We start from the raw sequence: 18,673 nt of genomic DNA on the forward strand, positions 1-18,673 counted from the left end.
ACTTCATATTCTTAATTTATAATGCAGAATAAAGAGAGATAATGTACTTTTGTTTTCTTTTCAATCTGTACCTAATGGTACTTCATGAGCTGTGATAAAAGCATAAAGCTCAATTTCCTGTATAATGGAGATAAATACTTTGTAAAGGTAAAAACACATAATGGTTTAAGATAAATATTTTTTGTCTGTTTTGAAATAATATTGAATGTTTGTGAAATATAATTTTGCTATCAACGTATGTTATGTAATTTCTACTTCAAAAAGAAAGCACAAACATAGCTTAAAAACAATGGCACAAACATAGGGAAAAAACCTTAGCTTTTGTATTGTATCTCTTAGTTTTACACTAAATGAAGTTTAAAACTTCTAATATTATGACTTGTTTTACTTTTGTTTAAGACATAAGCCTAGAAATATATTTGCCATTGTAATTTTCTTCTGTTATCTCAGTTTTATGGGTATTCTTTGGTTGAACAGCTTTTATTATTAACTTGTTTGTTAGTAAAGAGTAACAAGCTAGCATATGCTTAATAGTAACAGGAATGCTAGACTCAATTTTATCTGTTGTAAAAGACATATATATTCTACCTACACTCTCGATGTGAGAATATCTTTCATAATTAATCTTAAAAATTATTCAAATTTCATCATTTTCCAGCATACCAATAACTGATGAAAAAATGTTTGGGGGGGAAGTCTAAAGTTGAAACTGTTCATAACAACAAGTCTTTTAAATTTTTGTTTTTCAGTACTTTGTTTTTTGACCTTCTCTTTTCACTTTCATCTTCAATACCCATTAGCAAAACAGATGGTAAATCTGATACTTTATCTTATACAATGTCCATGAGCTCATAAAGATTGTATTTAATTTATCCGTTATTTTAAGAACTTGGCAGGATTTCTGACTGATCTAACAAACTTAGTACCTTGTAAACTTCTACTTCATTCATTTTGACAATTAATTTTTCAAAACCCAAGATAAACTTACTTTTGAAAAGCCTTTTGTTATTTTTATTGTTAATATTCCTTTTCTTAATTTGAATTATAATACATACATGTATCAGTAGGACAGATAAGTTTTCCTTTTATTTTAAACCGTGTGCTAAAACCTTTTCATTGTTTAAGCTGTTCACCAGGATCATGCTGTAAGAGGAGATAAGTATGACACTCATCTGGTCTTGAAACAAAATACCATAAAAGACAGTTCAGAGGAAACCATTGAAGAACTTAAGGCTATCACTGAGGAACTTAAAGCCGAAAGAGATTCACTTTCTGATAGTCTCCTTGAGTTGGATGCACAACACCAGGTTAATGAACATTAATCTTTACAATGTTTGTCTTTAAGAATTTAATAATGGCACTTAGGTTGGATATAAATAAATTATCTTTTTTTATTGTCATTTACTCTGCTGTTAAAATTCAGTTTGTAATATCATGCATGGATGATTGAAATGAGGTCATGTCCCCCCCTCAAAAAAAGTCAAACTTAAGTTGATTGCTTTTTCATCTGCTATATCTCAAGTTGTGACTAATGATATTCTGCATATTTTAATTTTAAGAGAAACTTTGATGTAGTGTCTATCATGGTTGTTTGAAGATAGTGAATAAAACCAGTTAAAAAAATTGCATTTTTTTCTTCAAGGGTACAAATCATTAGACACAGAATTCATAAAAGCAAGACAGGGCATTTTTATTTATCTAAATATCAAGTAAGAATTTCATTTAATGAATTGTTAGAATATGATAAGAAGTTATATTCCAATATGATACAAACCTCTTACACAAAGCTACTTTTCCTGTGTATCTGCTGAAAAAAGTTGCATGCCACTAACCATTAGGCAACTCCCACTTAATCTCATGAGTTTTATTGTGAATTGTTGTACTACATAGTGATGTTATTATGCACCAAAAGCCTCCACAGTAGAATGTGACAATCTTCCTGCACATTAACTTCCTGTATGCATTTTCACTCATAAATTTACATAGGCATAGATAATACATCAGACATGTTTTTTTTTCTTTGTCAACTTAAGAAGCTTTGCAATGTTTAGGAAATTTAATTTCTTTAAACTATGAACAAACTTGTTCATATAATGTCTCTCTACTTGTAAGAAGGACTAATTTCTTCATGTAGGTTATATTACACTTATGACTTATGAAACATTTTCTGGGGATGATGTGGCAGCCATTGTGAATAGTGTAATGGGTTCCCTTATGCAGCAAGGATTTTACGTTTCAGTTCATCATTCAAGCATTTCTCTCCACATTTTGTGGTGAGAATGAAGAAGATTAATACAAATGTTCCTTCATCAGGTTTTGCCTTGGTAACTTCTTTCCCAATGGAAGAGAAACCTTACACTTTTTTGCTTTCTTAGGACTTAATTTTTGATATGATACCTTACCTTTTCTAACATAAAAGCTTTTCTTGACTTGTGCTGCCCTCTATTTGCACAGTTTTTGCTGCCACTAGCCTTAATGCTCCCACCTACTTTCACATGGAAATAGCTGCAAAATCTGTGTAGTTAAATTATGGAAAATATATTACTGAAAACCAAACAATTTTTCATGAAGTATAAATTCACAGACCTGTGTAATTATTTTACCTAATGCCTCATAAAGTATGATCTATGAATCAGTAGCTGTTGTCAAGTTAAAGCACAGAATATTGAACTCTGGTGTTATCAGTAGTGATGTATACCACACATGCAGGGAATGTGGTCAAGATGCTATTATATTTTTCTAACCAGAAGGATGTACAGTCAGTAAAGATAGACGTGTTAATAGTTATCATTCTTAATGTAATGTAGCATCACATTCCACAAAGGTCTATAAGTAATAGTTATAAAATCCATCATATAGGTTTTGATAAGGTTTTCCTGAAAGAATACAAATCTAATTCCATATATTTCATCCCCTCATTGTAGATTCCTTTACGTGGTGTGGGGACCTTCCAGGGTAGGTTCTGTTCTTTCAATTTACCTCCTCTGGAATCCAAACATCTACCCACGTGTTTGCTGTGCATGGTGACCTGTGAAGCGGAGGAGAGGATCCTGGTGGTTGAGGGGTCCAACCTTAACACACTACTTTGGCCTTGAATTCCTGTAGACAGGCAGCTTTGGGGTGGCCCCCCCCTTGGGTCAGTTGGCTAATCCACTTGGGCTAGGGTCAACCAAGCACCAGTGTTGGATGTTCTCAACAGGTGTTGTGGACATGGTATCTGATGCTGGTGTTTGGATATAGTGCTCACGAAACCCTGACATTGCCACAGTGTCCTTGTTCAACATTGTAGTGCATCCCCTTGTAGGGCTCCATGATGGGTGGGGTCAGTGGGCACTGAAATATTCCTTTTTTATTATGGATCCTCCAAATAAAAAACTTAAATAAAAGAGTGAAAAAACAGTCCATGTCTTGAAGATTCTGAGCAGCAATCTTCAACCTCTGTAACACCTGTTGTACCTCATTTTCTTATCTGGTTTTAGCAGTTCAGTCACTCAAAGACGTCAAGTCATGGTTCCTTGATGTGTGCTCCTTGCAAGGACCATGATGCCTACAAGTGTAAAATGGACTCTCATTGCATCAATTGCAAAGGCTCTCACTTGTCCTACTTTCATTCTTGCCCTAAATGGTTGGAAGAAAAAGAGGTGCAGCATTTGAAAATGATTCATAACATTACTTATCCTGAGGCTTAAAGTTGCTGTTCACTACTTTACCTCGGACATACACTGCTGCACTTCATTCCACTACTATGGTGGGTATGCAAATGATTCTCTTTGTGCCTCCAAAAGAGTCATTCTCAAAACAAGTGAAAAGTCTTTTGACCTCCATGGTTAAAAAAGTTAATGAATCAACTTCAACACCCATCTCTGTCTCCTACACACATTCCAGCAAATTCCAAGATCCACTTCCTTTGATTCCGGGTACAGGCATTTCCTCGGATACATCTTCTCCCACCTCAAGATGCAAAATGATCATTCGTTAGTGTCCTCAGTCACTGGAATCCTCTTCCAACAGCAAAGACCTGCCCAAACGACCCAGGACAGGATCCATGGGGGCCGATAAACCTCCCTCAAATAAAGACAGTAAATAAAAAAGATATGGTCATCAACAGAAGGGTTCTCCACCCAATTTGTCTACACATGAATAAAAATGGCCACCTTGATACAATGGAACTGTTGAGGTTTACATTCTAATCTGGATGACATCAAAACACTGATTGCTTCCTACCATCCTCTGTTTTTCCTTACAGGAAACATTTCTGAAACCTGCTGATACAGTCATTTTTCAACAGTTTTCTTTAGACAAAAATGACAGACTGTGTGATGGACAAGTGCATGGAGAGGTGGCACTGTTGATTGATCAGCATGTGTGCATCCTGTTTTTGCCACTCGACACACCATTGGAGGCCATAGCCATCCATGTTTTCTTGGATCATATCATCACTGTTTGTTCTCTCTACCTGTCACCTGGAGAGACATATGATCAATCAGATCTTGATGCTTTCACTGAACAGTTGCTGTCTACCTTTTTAATCCTGGGGGACTTTAATGGACATCATCTCCTCTGGGGAAGTGCTGTTATTGATAGGAGAAGTTGCTCTGTAGAGTGTATGCTCTCTGATCACAACCTTTTTCTTTTCAATACTGGTTCTTCTACTTATTCTAGTCAGTCTTTTACTGCTGTTGATCTCTCAGTTTGCTCCCCTTCACTATTCTCCAATTTTTCATGGAGGGTTGACAGTAATCCATGAGGCAGTGATCATTTTCCTATAATTTTGAGAGACTGGCTGTGATCGATGCCACTAGACGCTCATGCCCCACTGGAAGCTGGATCACACAAACTGGCCCTCTTTTGCTGCTCTTGCAGAACTTGATCCTGCCATCGTCTGTAAGCCATCAATAGACAACTGTGTGGCAGCAGTAACTGACTGTATTATACAAGCAGCTGCTTAGTGTACCTCTAAAATCTCGACACATTTTCCATGGACAAAGAAAGATATGCCACACTCTTGAACTGCATTGCTTTTCAGCAGGTCTGCATACAATCTCAGTGGGTATGACATCAAAGCCAGAAGGAATCTTGAATTAAGTTCACAACCAGCATATCTTCTACCATATCTTCTGTCCCTCTCTCAGCTAGCTCTCTGATGGCCAGGAAGTAGCTGATACAAAAAGCATCACCAGTACTCTAGGTGAAAGCTTTTGCCTGATATCTAGCACTTCTGCTTCTTCCTCCACCTTGTTAGCCATCAAGACTTGGGAAGAGCAACCACCTCTTTCCTCTCGAGCTGATTGTCTCTATGACTATAATCTTCCCTTTACACTAGTGGAACTCAAACTGGCCCTTCATGCCTGATGCCTGGCACCAGGCTTTTGTCCTACCTTTCTCTAAATCTGGGAAAGATCGCAAGATTCCTTCAAACAACCGTCCAATCGCTTTGACGAGCTGTCTCTGTAAGACCTTAGAGAAAATGGTTAATGCTTGTCTTAACCTCCTCTCACTTACCCAGTGTGGTTTCCGAAGACAGTGCTCCACCATGGACCACCTCTTTTAACTTTAAATATCAATCAGAGAAACCTTTCTCAAATGAAAACATCTTGTATCAGTATTTTTGACATTGAGAAGGCTTATGATACAACATAGAGATATAGAATTTTGCGAGACCTCCATATATATGGGTTATGTGGCCATTTGCCCATATTTATTAAAAATTTTTGATGGAAAGGTGATTACAAGTTTGTGTGGGTTCAACACTTTTTCATTCATTTCTACAAGAACTCTTAGAGCTCCTGAGGGATGTGTTTTGAGTGTCTCATTTTTCAGTGTAAAGATTAATGCTGTTACTGAACAATATCCTCTCGCTGTTGCAAACGGGCTCTATGTCGATGACTTTCACATCTCATGTCAGTCGTCAAACATGAGGTATATTGAATAGCAGCTACAGACTGCCCTCAGTCATTTACTGACGTGGACCACAGCTAACAGCTTTAACTTCTCTCTCTCTAAAACCGTTTGCATGCACTTTTGCCACCAACAGAGTATTCACCCTGATCCTGAACTCTTTATTGGTGAAGTTGTGCTACCTTTGGTCCCTGAAACAAAGTTCTTGGGGCTTATCTTTGACTGTAAGCTGACCTTCATACCGCACATCAAGCATCTATGGATCAAATGTACAAGAGCACTGAACATCCTCCATGTCCTCTTTTCCACTAATTGTGGAGCAGATCAATGTTATACCTAATGATATACTGAGCTCTTATTCAATCAAACTCAGCTATGGATCACTGGTCTATAGCTCTGCCAGAACATCAGCCTTAAAGATTCTGGACCTCATTCACCATCAAGGACTTCAGCTCTGCACTGGGGCTTTCTGCACTTCCTCAGTTCAGAGCTTATACATAGTCTCACAAACCTTCTTTGCACCTCCGTCGTTTGCAACTGTCTTTACCATATGCTTTTAAACTTCTTTCCTTACCAAAGCATCCCACCTGGGGTTGTGTTTTCCTTCCTTGGTGGGCTATACTTTTTCAGAACAGATGATCTGCCATTGCTCCTTTTGGCCTTTGTATCCAGGTGCAGTAGGATAAACTGTATCTGTCCTTGGATAACATTGCTGTATCCACTGGTCAGCCCATCCCACCATAGCCTCTTACAGTCCCCATATGTGACCTATCTTTAAGTCATCTGAGAAAAGCAGACACTCCCAATTGGAAATACTGTATGTTATTTGCTGAACATCTTTCGAACCATCCTTCCATTGCAATTTATACAGATGGTTCGAAATCAGGTGACTGTGTGGGCTCTGCCATGGTTTATTGTGATTCAGTGGTTGTGCACAGAATCCTCTCTACAGCTTCTGTGTTCATTGCTGAACTGTACACCATTTTTTTTGCCCTGGATCATATAGAAGCTAAGCAGTATTCAAACTGCAATATTTATACTGACTCGCTTAGTCCTTTACTGGCCCTAGAATTGCTTCATGTTAGTTCACACCATGTTCTTGCCAATATTCAAAATTGACTTGCCCATTTCTCTTTAACATCTACTTCTATCCAGTTTTTCTGGATACTGGGCCATGTTGGTATTTGCAGGAACGAGCTCTGGCATTATCACTGCTGTGCCTGTTCCATACATGGACTATGGTCCTGTATTCAAGGCTAAGCTATGTGCCAGCTGGCAGTCGACTTGTAGTGAGCAACATGGAAACAAGCTTTTCCAAATAAAACTCTATATTGGACTTGCTACTGTAAGGATTGGAAAGAGGAAGTTGTTCTAACAAGACTACACATTTGTCATAGTTTTTTAACTCTTTGTTTTCTTTTATCTAGGACTGATGCACCAATGTGTAGTCTGTGTAACACTTGGGTTACAATTAGCCACATTTTATTGTCTTGCCGTCATTACGACTCTCAACAACAGTACCATTTTAAACATGTTCTGTCTCAAAGCTTATGTGTAACATTAGACAGTGTTATTGACGATGGTGACACTGTCCACCTAAGAAATGATTTTAGTTTTTAAAGGCCATTAATCTTTTTAATGCTATTTAAGTTTTTTAATTCATACATTAGACTTTTTTTAATGTAATTCCATTTTGAGGATCACAGTCCATCTTGTTTGATTTAAAATTAGAAAATTGCCATAACATCTAATAACTTGAAATCAGGACTGGAAAGGCCAACTTCAGGTGACTAACGCTGTTGTTTGAACTACCTGTTGGTCATCCTGGCAAGTTATTATTAAAATTTTACTACAAGTCTTATAAAACTTTTATTGCTTTACTTTTTGAAAATGGTCATAACATCAAATAACTCAGAACCAGTACTGGAAAGGCCAACTTTAGGTGACTCGTGGTGGTTTTTTTACTTGCCTGTTAATCTTCCTGTTGAGTTATGATAACTACAATTATGCTATAGAAAGTCCTTTACAACCTGTATTACTGCAGTTTTTCTCTTAACATTGTAAACATTGGTTTTATGCTAATTTTGTTTTTTTATAAACTTTGTTTTACCTTAATTTCCTTTTATGAATTTTACTAAATTTTAACTTTTTACCAGATGTTTGTTGCATATAGGCTATATATGCGAGGCTCGCTGCTTTGTGCCATAAAACATCAAACCAACCAACCAATATATTTCATTCCTTTAGTATTATAAGTTGCTTAAGTTAAATTTTGTTAATGAATATCTTAGAAATAAAAACTAAGCTATAGATCTGTTGTTACAAAGTTTCTCTCTTTTTGTTTTTAATGTTTACATTTATGTTTGTATATGAAGGACTATAAAGACCTTCTGTCGTATTAATGCTCATCTATTTCATTTATTTTTTTTCATTTTGACTTTATTTTAATGAAAAAGTATTTTCAATTGCAGGAAACCATTACAAAAATTTTGTCTTTGAAACAAGAGTTATCTGATGCCAACATACAGCTAAAAAAAGAAGTTGCAACATTGAAATTGAAACTTGAGAACGAGGAACAAGAAAAGACACTTCTTGAAACTGAAGTTGAAACTCTGAGGGAGCAGATAACACAGATATACCACCCAGCACAGTATGATAATGCTAACAACAAATCTTGTGAATATGCTGATAGTGAAATACTTCATGAAATGCCACAACTTGCAATAGGAGACCATGAAAAAGACTCTTCAAATGCAGAAGAAACTAAATCTTCTTTTAATTCAATAATTTCTTCCCTTCATGCCATTACTACTGACAATTGTAACCTTGAGGAAAAGCTTTCTTGTTCAGAAAAAGAAATAAGAAAACTGAATGACATAATTTTGTCTCAGACCAGAAAGATTGAAAGTTTGAGCTTACAGTATAGAGACTTACAAAATGACTATTCCAAATTGAGACAGTGTGCTGAGAAGCAAAATAAGGACCATTTTAAAAAGAAAAATTTTGCTACAGGTATTGATATGATTAAGAAAAATGATATAAAACAAATAGAAGGACATAAAAATAATGTAGATGAAAGTCTTACCTGTGATTATAAGGAGTTGAATAACATTCATGAACAAGAAGACATTTTGGAAAGCAGACTGAAAAATGAACTTGAAAATGTTAATAGATTTCATACTGTCAAAAAGAGAGAGGAGAGTACTTTAAGGAGTTCCTTAACTGAACAGGAAATAGCATATTTTCAAAATTATATTGAGAGTCTCAAAACATTGCTTCAAGATAATGAAACTGGTAGCGATGAGAAATCTATTAAAGATTTGGAAGAAATAAAAAACAGATTTACATGTTTAACTGAACAATTGCAACTGTCCCAATTTAATTTTCAGTCTCAGTCTTTTGATGAAACTGAGAAAGATACTGATGTGAAATCACTTTTAAAAAAATTGTATTTTTATGAAATGAAAAATAAAGAATTAGCTGATTCTCTTGCTGCTACTACAGAAGAACTATCCCAGCTTAAAATAGTAGTAAAAAATGAGAAAAATCCTGTGCAAGTTCATAAAGAATCACAGACAAAAACAGAATATAATGAAAATGATACAAGTGTTGTAATACTTCATCAGAACTTGAATGATTTAGCTTCAAATAGGCTTATAAACACTGGAGAAAATTTTATATCTGAAGAAGATGCTGTGAAATATGAATATGATAAAATTGATGCACACAATTTTGGAAATAAGTGTGACAGTTCAAAAACTGCACAGAGTAATAAAACAGGTTGTGAAACAGACTGCATATCTGATAAGAGTGAGTTCTCAAAGAAAAACTCAGCTTTTCATGATAATTCAGTGTACTTGGGGTGTTCAGAAAAACAGACTTGTGTAAGGAATTATCAGAAAGAACTTGTAAATCATGAAAGTACTGTCAAAGAACTTGATACTGAACAAGTGAATTTAAAGTTAATAGAAGAGAAAGAAATGGAATCAGATATGAAAAAATTTAAAATTTCTAGTGAGAAGTCATCAGAATCTTATAACACATTTGCTGATGGCAGTAAAAACCTTAATCTAAAAGACATAGATAGATATGAAAGTAGTACATCTACCAGTACCAGTAAATCAAATAAGGATAATATTGAAAATGAAAATGTTGAACATGAAAATATAAAACAGAAGAATGCTGAGATTTCTATGCTGAACAGAAAAATTGAAATACTAATGAAATTACTTGATCAGAGTGATTCTGGTAAACATTTATTTAAAAATCAAGTAGATAAGGTCAGTTGTTTAGAAGATAGGATACACTGTTTGCAGACAGAAAAGGAACAACTATTAACTGTCATCAATGAAAAGTCACGTGAATGTAGCAATTATAAATCAGAGGTGTACCGTTTGGTGAATATTGTTTCAGCAGAAAAACAAGCACTGAACAAGCTCCAGAAGGATAATCAAGATATAGTTAAACAAGAAATTCCTGATAAAGAACTGACTAAAGAAACTATTCAAAATCTCTCCAGAATTATTTGTGATAAAGACTTAGAAATTGAGAGTCTAAGACAAAAATCGGAGACACTGTTAGCTTTAGTTCAGGATCCCTCTTTGCAAAAAGTACAAATAAATTTGCTTTTAGAAGAAAAGAATCAGTTATCAAAACAGTTACATTTATATCAAACAGATAGAGAGAAAATAGTCAAAACACTTGACCAGAAGCACTTAGAAAATGTAAAATACCATGAAGAAATTCAAAGGTTAAATGAACTTGTACACACACAGTGTGAAAAATATGAAAAATTAGAACATCAACATCAAACAATCTGTAAGCAGTTTGAAGACAAGAAGAAATCTCTCATTAACACTCAAAATGAATTAATAGTGGTTAGACAGAAACTTTCAAGTCTAGAATTACAGTTTGCAGATTTAAAACAACTATACCACCAGGCATATGACACAAAGGTGTCAACAAAGTCAGCACAGATTCAATGTGACCTGACTAATGATGAATTCAGAAGACTTTCAGAAGTTACCACAGAAAAAGATTTGTGGAACCATGAGAAAGATCGTGCCATCTTGGAACTTTCTTCTTCTCTACAAAAACAAAAAGAAGTAATAAGTGAAAAAGAATCTGAAATTGTTAGCCTGAAAAAAATAATAAAAAACTTTGACTCCAATGAAGAAGTTTCAAAAACAGAATGGAGTTCATGTGAAGGAATCATCAAGAAAGGCATGGATTTGCAACTCAAAAGCACACATTCAGAAATACTGAAACTGGAAGAATCCAATAAAAAGTTGATTGTAACAGTTCAAGAGCAAGAATTTGAGCTTAAAGCTCTACAAGACAAAGTTGTTATGCTTTCACAGTTGGTTCAGCAACAAAACCAAAATGGTGACACTAAAGGAAGTTCAATAGAAAGGTTGTTAATGGAAAGTAGTGATATGCAAGAGAAAGTACAGAAATTCCAACGAGAAAAAGATGATGCTTTGCTGTGCCTTTCTCAGCAGCGGGCAGAGAATGTGGACCTGCAAAACAAAGTAAGAACTTTAATATTTTATTCCATTTCCGATGTATAAATAGTGGCTTTTGTTGGAGAATTATACACCATCTAAAAAGGAACTTTATTTGTGAATTTACTGTTTTTTTATTTTTTGCATAAGTCCTAGACTGAGTTGCGAATAACTGTTATTTTCTAGATGTTTTATTATTGTTAATCATTATCATAAATAATTTTGTTGTTCATATCTGTTCAAATCTGAATTAGTGGACAAATAAATAATGAAAGAAATAATTGTTTTTGGTCCTTTGTTTATCACATGTTATGATAGAAAAAGAAATTGTAATACTTCCTTTGGATTGCCTTGCTTTGAATTTCATTACTTTTGTTAAGCTATCAGTGAGGATAAATTATGATAAAATTTATGTAATGGTAACATTTTTCTAATTCTGATAAGTAGTATCAATGTTAACTTTGACTACAATGCCTACATAAAAGTAGGTTGCTGAAAAAACACCTTGAAATGTGGTTTTTGATTGTTGAATATTTGTATTTGTATGTATTTAGCACATTCAATTTATTACAAGAAATGTCTTGCTTCACACACTGAGTGATCTAGAGCCTTTATTTTTGATTTCCTTAACATTCTAATGTAAATATGAAAATGTTTTTAAGCAACCTCTTTTTTTCGTTCTTCAAACTGTAGGGTGAAAACACATTTAATTCCTGTATGATAAATTTACCTCATCCCACAAAAAACTTTCTCAATTTGTACTGCCCTTTATCAGCACAGTTTTTTTTTACTCACTACTAGCCTTGATATTCCCAGTTACCCTCATGTAAGTTAATATATTTTTTTACTTCATGGCAATTTACCACCATAAGTGTTATAGAGTAATGGATTAGTATATGTATATATAACTTAACATCTTTTGCATAAATGAAATGTTTACTTGATCATATTGAATTTGTATTTTGTATGATCTCCTTCTTTATTTGCACTGTAATATATTGTGTGTGTTTGCTATGGTAATAAAGGGCATAGAATAATCGTTCTTTAGATTATTTTTGTGCTCCAAGGTTTTGATTTTGGATATTTTGTGTTCATCTGTGTGTCTGTAATTTTTTTAAAACATTGGATGAGGTAAACCATAATAGCATTAAATTTTATAAATGCAGTATGCCGAGTCATCCAAGTTTTCTGTGTCTACAAAAAATTGAACCTGAAAAAAATTGTTTTTATAAGTTTGTATTGAAGCTTACTAAAAGCATGCAATATGTAAATATTATTATTTTTATCACATTAGTCTTTGTTTATATGTTGCATTAGTAAGACTTTTGTGATGCATATAACTTGTATATATGCATTTTTTATTTGTTAGATACATCTTCTTGAAGAAAATGAAGTTCACATGTATAGTGAAGTGGAAAGACTTAGGTGCCATCTGCTTCAGGTACATTATTTTATTAAATTATTAGCCTCAATCCCCTTCTCTAAACTTCAGTGCAAACTTTTCTCATTGGTCAATTTTTTTTGTCAAGCTACTTGTATTTAAATTAGATATAAGTATTTTGTATATTTCATTAAGCTAAACAGTTTCTTTGTTAAGATATCTGGTAAGTTATTGTACTTGGAACCTAACATTATTCTGTGTACAATGTGTTGTTTTCATTCATGACAACATTTTTTAACAAGGAATTTCTGACTAAGGAAATTACTGTAATCTGCCAAGTGAAAATAATTCCAATTGAATACATAAATCTAGAAAAACAAATAAATTACAGGGACATGTAGGGTGCAAATTCATAAGCATATTTATGTAGCTTAAGAAACTGAAGGATGTATTGGTTAAGAGTTGCATAATGTTAAGGTCAAGCAGTTTTGAATGATGGTTGTCAATCTAACCAAGCCAAACATAGTAAGCAGCTGGCCAACACTATTGCTCCTCTGCCATTGTCTTTCTTTGCACTCCTTTTTTTGTGATTTTTTTGGACTTCCAGAATTTTCCTGAAAATACCAAAGTTCAACACATGAATATGGTTCTTCACTTCAGCTTTTATTTATGTTGTTACATTTGTCAGAGAGAAAAGTTGTTGGACCTCTGTTATGAATTACTTTCTCAGTTACAGGTATTCTTTTCTGACCACATCCATACCTGCTGCTCTGGTAACATAAAGAGCAAGTTGTGACCTTGCACTTACAAGTCAACTTTGAATTTAACACTTCTCACATTTATACAAAGTTCTGTATTATTGAGATAAGCATTATGGAGAAAACTTGTGAACAGAAGCCCCCCCAAAAAAAGAAGAAAACTCTCACTAACCCTACAAAGGTCACTGTATCTTGATAGCTATTACTCTGCTTTAGAATTGCTCTACACCATTCTATTCATCATAAAATATGCTGTTTTTTGACAGACTTGCAAGAAGTCCAAAAGAATCCAAAATCCCAAAAACACACGCTGATTAAATAAGAGCTTAGTTATTAAAGTTTCAATTTTAAAATAAATATTTATTATGCACAGAAAAAAAAAAAAGCTGTGAATTGGAAAGTGTAAATCTTGCTTAAGAAACACTACACTCACCTCTTTACAGAACATATTTAATACCTCATGTCATTGCTGTAAAGGTTTTGTGCATCTGTCAAGTTTTTGAACAAACATTTCAGTACATAGCCTAATATTATTCTGTGTACAACATGTATAAACATGCATGTGTTGTTTTCATTCATGACAACATTTTTTAACAAGGAATCTCTGACTAACTAGAATAGACACCAACTGCCTTTTGTGGAGATACAAGTTTAGAGGACAAAGTTTCAAAAATCTTCTGAAAGACTTTCAAAATGTTGTCCTCTACACTTGTGTCTCATTCTTTTTCTCTGGACTACAGTGATTTCTCCTTTTTTTTTCATTTTGAATTACAGAATTTTTGCACTTCAAAATTTAGTTAATATTCAGTGTTATTTTTTTGCTTTCATTTTCTTATTACCAACAAAAAAAGATGTCACTTTTTTTATTTCACTTAGAGCTTCTTTTCTTGTCTTAAGCAAGTTGCTAGATTTTTGAACGTGTATTCCAGAGTGTGAAACATGGTTTTATTTGACAGGACTTTTCTCCATCATCGTTAACAGTGTTTTGGTTTCATACATCTCAATAACTAAACTCACTACTGTTAATATGAAAGTGACTAAAGCCTAAGTACTAAGGATACATCAGACCAACTGATAAATAAATAATAACAAAAAGTAAAAAGTATTATGTTGATTATAATTCTTAATTTTCTGTTTTTATTTACATGAAATATGCCAAGCTTTGTGTAAAATGTGCTAGTCTCATGTACACAAAAAAATCAGATGTATTGCAAAGGTATCTGTACTGAAGATGTGTTTGTGAATTAATAGCATCAGTTGGATTCAGACTCTGCCAAATTAGAGTGCAAGGTTTGTGTGAAGAATAGTAATACTTATGTCTATATGTATAACCTCTAGAACCACCAAAATTCATACCTACTGTTTTGTTTTCAATAGATGTGTGTATTGTATCTGGTACTTACTCTTCCCTGTCATGAACTGTTGCAACATCAGTGATGTTGAATTGCACTCTGTAAAGAGACCATGGTATGTACACTTTGACCCCACCCATGCACAATGGGGTTGAATGGTAAGTAGGTTTTTTGTGTTGGTGACTGATGATTCTGCAATTGTCCATCATATGGTTGGTTGTATCTTTGGCATGTATATCTATAACTCCTGCTTCTGTTAAGCCTGATGACTTTTACCAGGTTTACCAACAACCAGCATTTGCCTTTGAATTTTCTATTCCTGGAGAGGATCAGGTAATATCCACCTTAGCTGCAGTGATAATTCAGAAGACTTTTATCCTTTTATTCTAATTTATTTTGCCATTTCCTGAGAAGGCTTCTTTCATGCATCTGAACTTATAACATTCTTCTCCTCTTTTCCTCCCTCATGTTATTGTTGCATTACATTTGGGTTTTTTTGTCTCATTTTTTGTTTTTGTTGTGTGTGTGTGTGTGTGTGTTGATTTTGTTTGGGTGAATGTGATGTTATGTTGAGAATAAAAGTACTTGTTTTCCTCTTATATTTTTCAGAATTAATTTGCATCATCTCTAAAATGTTCTAAATAAATGAATTTCTTTAGTGTAACTTTATTGTTATTTAGAGTAAAGTAAACAGTTGAAAAATAGGGAATAAATCTAAATTACCCTTTTTTCATTTTAGAATGACTGTATATCATAATAGTCAATTAATTCTTACAGCTAAGGTAAAATGCTCATCAAGATTGGGCTCATTTAGCTTTATTGCTCTATAACTGTACTTAAAATCTCCTCAGTATATGGCAAAAACTATTCATTACAGCAAGACGGCTTTGTTTAACCAAAGGAACAAGTTACCAGCATGCACATAAAATTATGCAAGCACTCTTTCTTATGTACTTGTGCTGTCATAAAAAATGTTTTTAATTTTTCTAATCTAACCTAATATATTGTAATCTTTGGATTCTACTTGTTTTTTTTATAACAAACAAAAGATACAATTGATGAAACTTTGTAGAATGGACAGCAACTGGCTGTTGTGGAGACAAGTTTAGAGGAAAACTTTTGAAAAATCTTCTGAAAGACTTTCAGAATTTCCTCCTCTACACTTGTGTCTCCACTACAGTTGCCATCCATTCTACAAAGTTTCATCAGGAATACTCTACCTAAAAAATTTATCAAAGAAAAAATACACTAAGAAATTTAGTACTTCTGTCTGGAATCTTCTCTTTTAAGTATTTATAAGAATGAAGTCTGGGAAGCATACTAAACATACTCTTCTGTTTCACAAATATTTTTTTTTAAAATTCAGGTACATAATTTATAATATAAAATGCTGTTATGCACAAATAATAAAATGTCATAAAACTACTGTGATATAGCTGACATTCTAAATAAGTTATAAATGGGTTAAAATAGTTCCAATAATTGGTTGAGTTGAGCTTCAGAGATGGCAAATAATGAAACTGAGGTGGAACTTTTCAAAACCTGAACAATGTAGACTCAGAAATTAAATAAATTAAAATTCTCTCTTTCTAATGGTTATAAATAATTCAATAGCAAATGTCGGAGAGAAATATTGACTTTTTTTTTTAATAACAGGATATGATAAGAAGGGTGTGCAACATGTGGGTTTCACTTTATATATACATATCTTGATAAAGAAAGGAGCTTAAAGGCTAAAAAATTACATTGTAATTAGCTTGGGAATATCTATAGTATAAAAGTGTGATTGATGAGAATCAGAAAAATCTTATAGGAAAATGTAAATCTCAAATGGACAATTCAGATAGTTGTATTACACAATACATGAAGCTGAACACTGAGAATTTATTAAAGCATTTCCTTTTGAAAATAACATATTACAATTTGAGTTATTATAACCTACATTTTGATGTCAAGTTTACAAAGATACATTAAAATAAAGTTTTTAAGTAAATTTGAATGTAACTCTAAAAGATTGTCACGTTCACTTTAACACTACTCATGCACTTGTTTTCTGGAGGTAGAGTCCCTTATTTTCATTGGAAGCAACTCTGTCTGACATGCATCATTTATGTAGGAGTTTTTTTAAGGTTTCTCAGTTCTGTGATCCCTTCATGATGTTTCTCCTCCTAGGAAGACTAGGATACCAGCTATCATGAAACTCTGTAATCGGTTCTTTCTGGAACCACTCATCAGTTTTGATTCTTTGGAGCTTGACTCTTGTAGTTTTTCCACGTGTAGACTCAGTATGAGGAAGTTTACATTCTAACCTGGATAACATCAAAGCAGTGATTGCTTCCTACCACCCTGTGCATCTTTCCTTACAGAAAACATTTCTGAAACCTGCCAATACAGTCATTTTTCGGCATTTTTCTTTGTACAGAAAGGACAGGCTATGCGATGGACAAGTGCGTGGAGGGGTGGCACCGTTTGTTGATCATGATGTGCAAACCCTGTCCTTTGATTCCGGGTACAGGCATTTCCTCAGATACATCTTCTCCCACCTCAAGATGCAAAATGATCATTTGTTCATGTCCTCGATCACTGGAATCCTCTTCCAACAGTAAAGACCTGCTCAATTGACCAAGGGCAGGATTCATGGAGGTTGATAGACCTCTCTCAAATAAAGACAGTAAAGAAAAAAAGATGTGATTGTAAACAGAAGGGTTCTTCACCCAATTTGCCTACATGTAAATAAAAATGGCCACCTTGATACAATGGAACTGTTGAGGTTTACAGTCTAATCAGAATGACATCAAAACACCAATTGCTTCCTACCATTCTGTATGTCTTTCCTTACAAGAAACATTTCTGAAACCTGTTGATTCAGTCACCTTTCAGCAGTGTTTTTGTACAGAAATGACAGGCTGTGTGATGGATGAGTGCATGGAGGGGTAGCACTGTTGGTTGATCAGCATGTCCCCACTCAACACATCCTTGGAGGCCGTAGCCATCTGTGTTTCCTTGGGTTATTCCATCACTGTTTGTTCTCTCTACCTGTCACCTGGAGAGACATATGATCAATCAGATCTTGATGCTTTCACTGAACAGTTGCTGTCTACCTTTTTAATCATGGAGGACTTTAATGGACATCATCTCCTCTGGGGAAGTGCTGTTATTGATAGGAGATGTTGCTCTGTAGAGTGTATGCTCTCTGATCACAACCTTTCTCTCTTCCATACTGGTTCTTCTACTTATTTTTATGCACTTAGTTAATTCTTTACTGCTATTGATCTCTTAGTTTGCTCCCCTTCACTATTTTCCAATTTTCCTAAAACCTTGACATGTTTTCCACAATGTCCTTGTCTCTGGTGGAATCCTGTTTGCCACATGGCACAGAAGGCTCAAAAACAGGCCAAGGATACTTTTTGTAGGTATCCCACACTCTTGCACTGCATTGCTTTCCAGCAGGTCTGTGTACATGCTCATTGAATAAGACGTCAAAGCCAGAAGGACTCTTGGATTAAATTCACAACCAGATCCAAAGTCTTATGGGACAAGATTCGAAAAGTCAGAGGGCAGTATAATTCTGTACCCCTCCTGATCTTGTTCTCTGATGGCCAGGAAGTAGCTGATACTCTAGATGAAAGGTTTTGCTGGGTATCTAGCAATTCTGCTTCTTCCTCCACCTTCTTAGCCATCAAGACTCAGGCAAAGTGATAACCTCTTTCTTTTTGAGCTTATTTTCTCTGATTATAATTGTCCTTTTATACTGGTGGAGTTCAAACTGGCACTTCATTG

At 34.3% G+C, this 18,673-nt stretch overlaps 1 protein-coding gene across 2 annotated transcripts in view; it reads left to right on the forward strand.

Moving 5' to 3' along the window:
• Positions 1-18,673, forward strand: part of LOC143222986 (thyroid receptor-interacting protein 11-like) — a 54,402-nt gene that overhangs the window by 5,949 nt on the left and 29,780 nt on the right. Inside the window, exons 2-4 of one of the 2 annotated variants that reach the window (XM_076450303.1) lie at positions 1,126-1,307; positions 8,370-11,429; positions 12,772-12,843. In XM_076450303.1, coding sequence (XP_076306418.1) covers positions 1,126-1,307; positions 8,370-11,429; positions 12,772-12,843 — 3,314 coding nt within the window. The remainder of the gene's footprint in view (positions 1-1,125; positions 1,308-8,369; positions 11,430-12,771; positions 12,844-18,673) is intronic. The other variant, XM_076450304.1, reaches the window with a different exon arrangement.

The sequence above is a fragment of the Tachypleus tridentatus genome, chromosome 8, assembly GCF_004210375.1.
Source record: "Tachypleus tridentatus isolate NWPU-2018 chromosome 8, ASM421037v1, whole genome shotgun sequence".
NCBI lineage: Eukaryota > Metazoa > Arthropoda > Merostomata > Xiphosura > Limulidae > Tachypleus > Tachypleus tridentatus.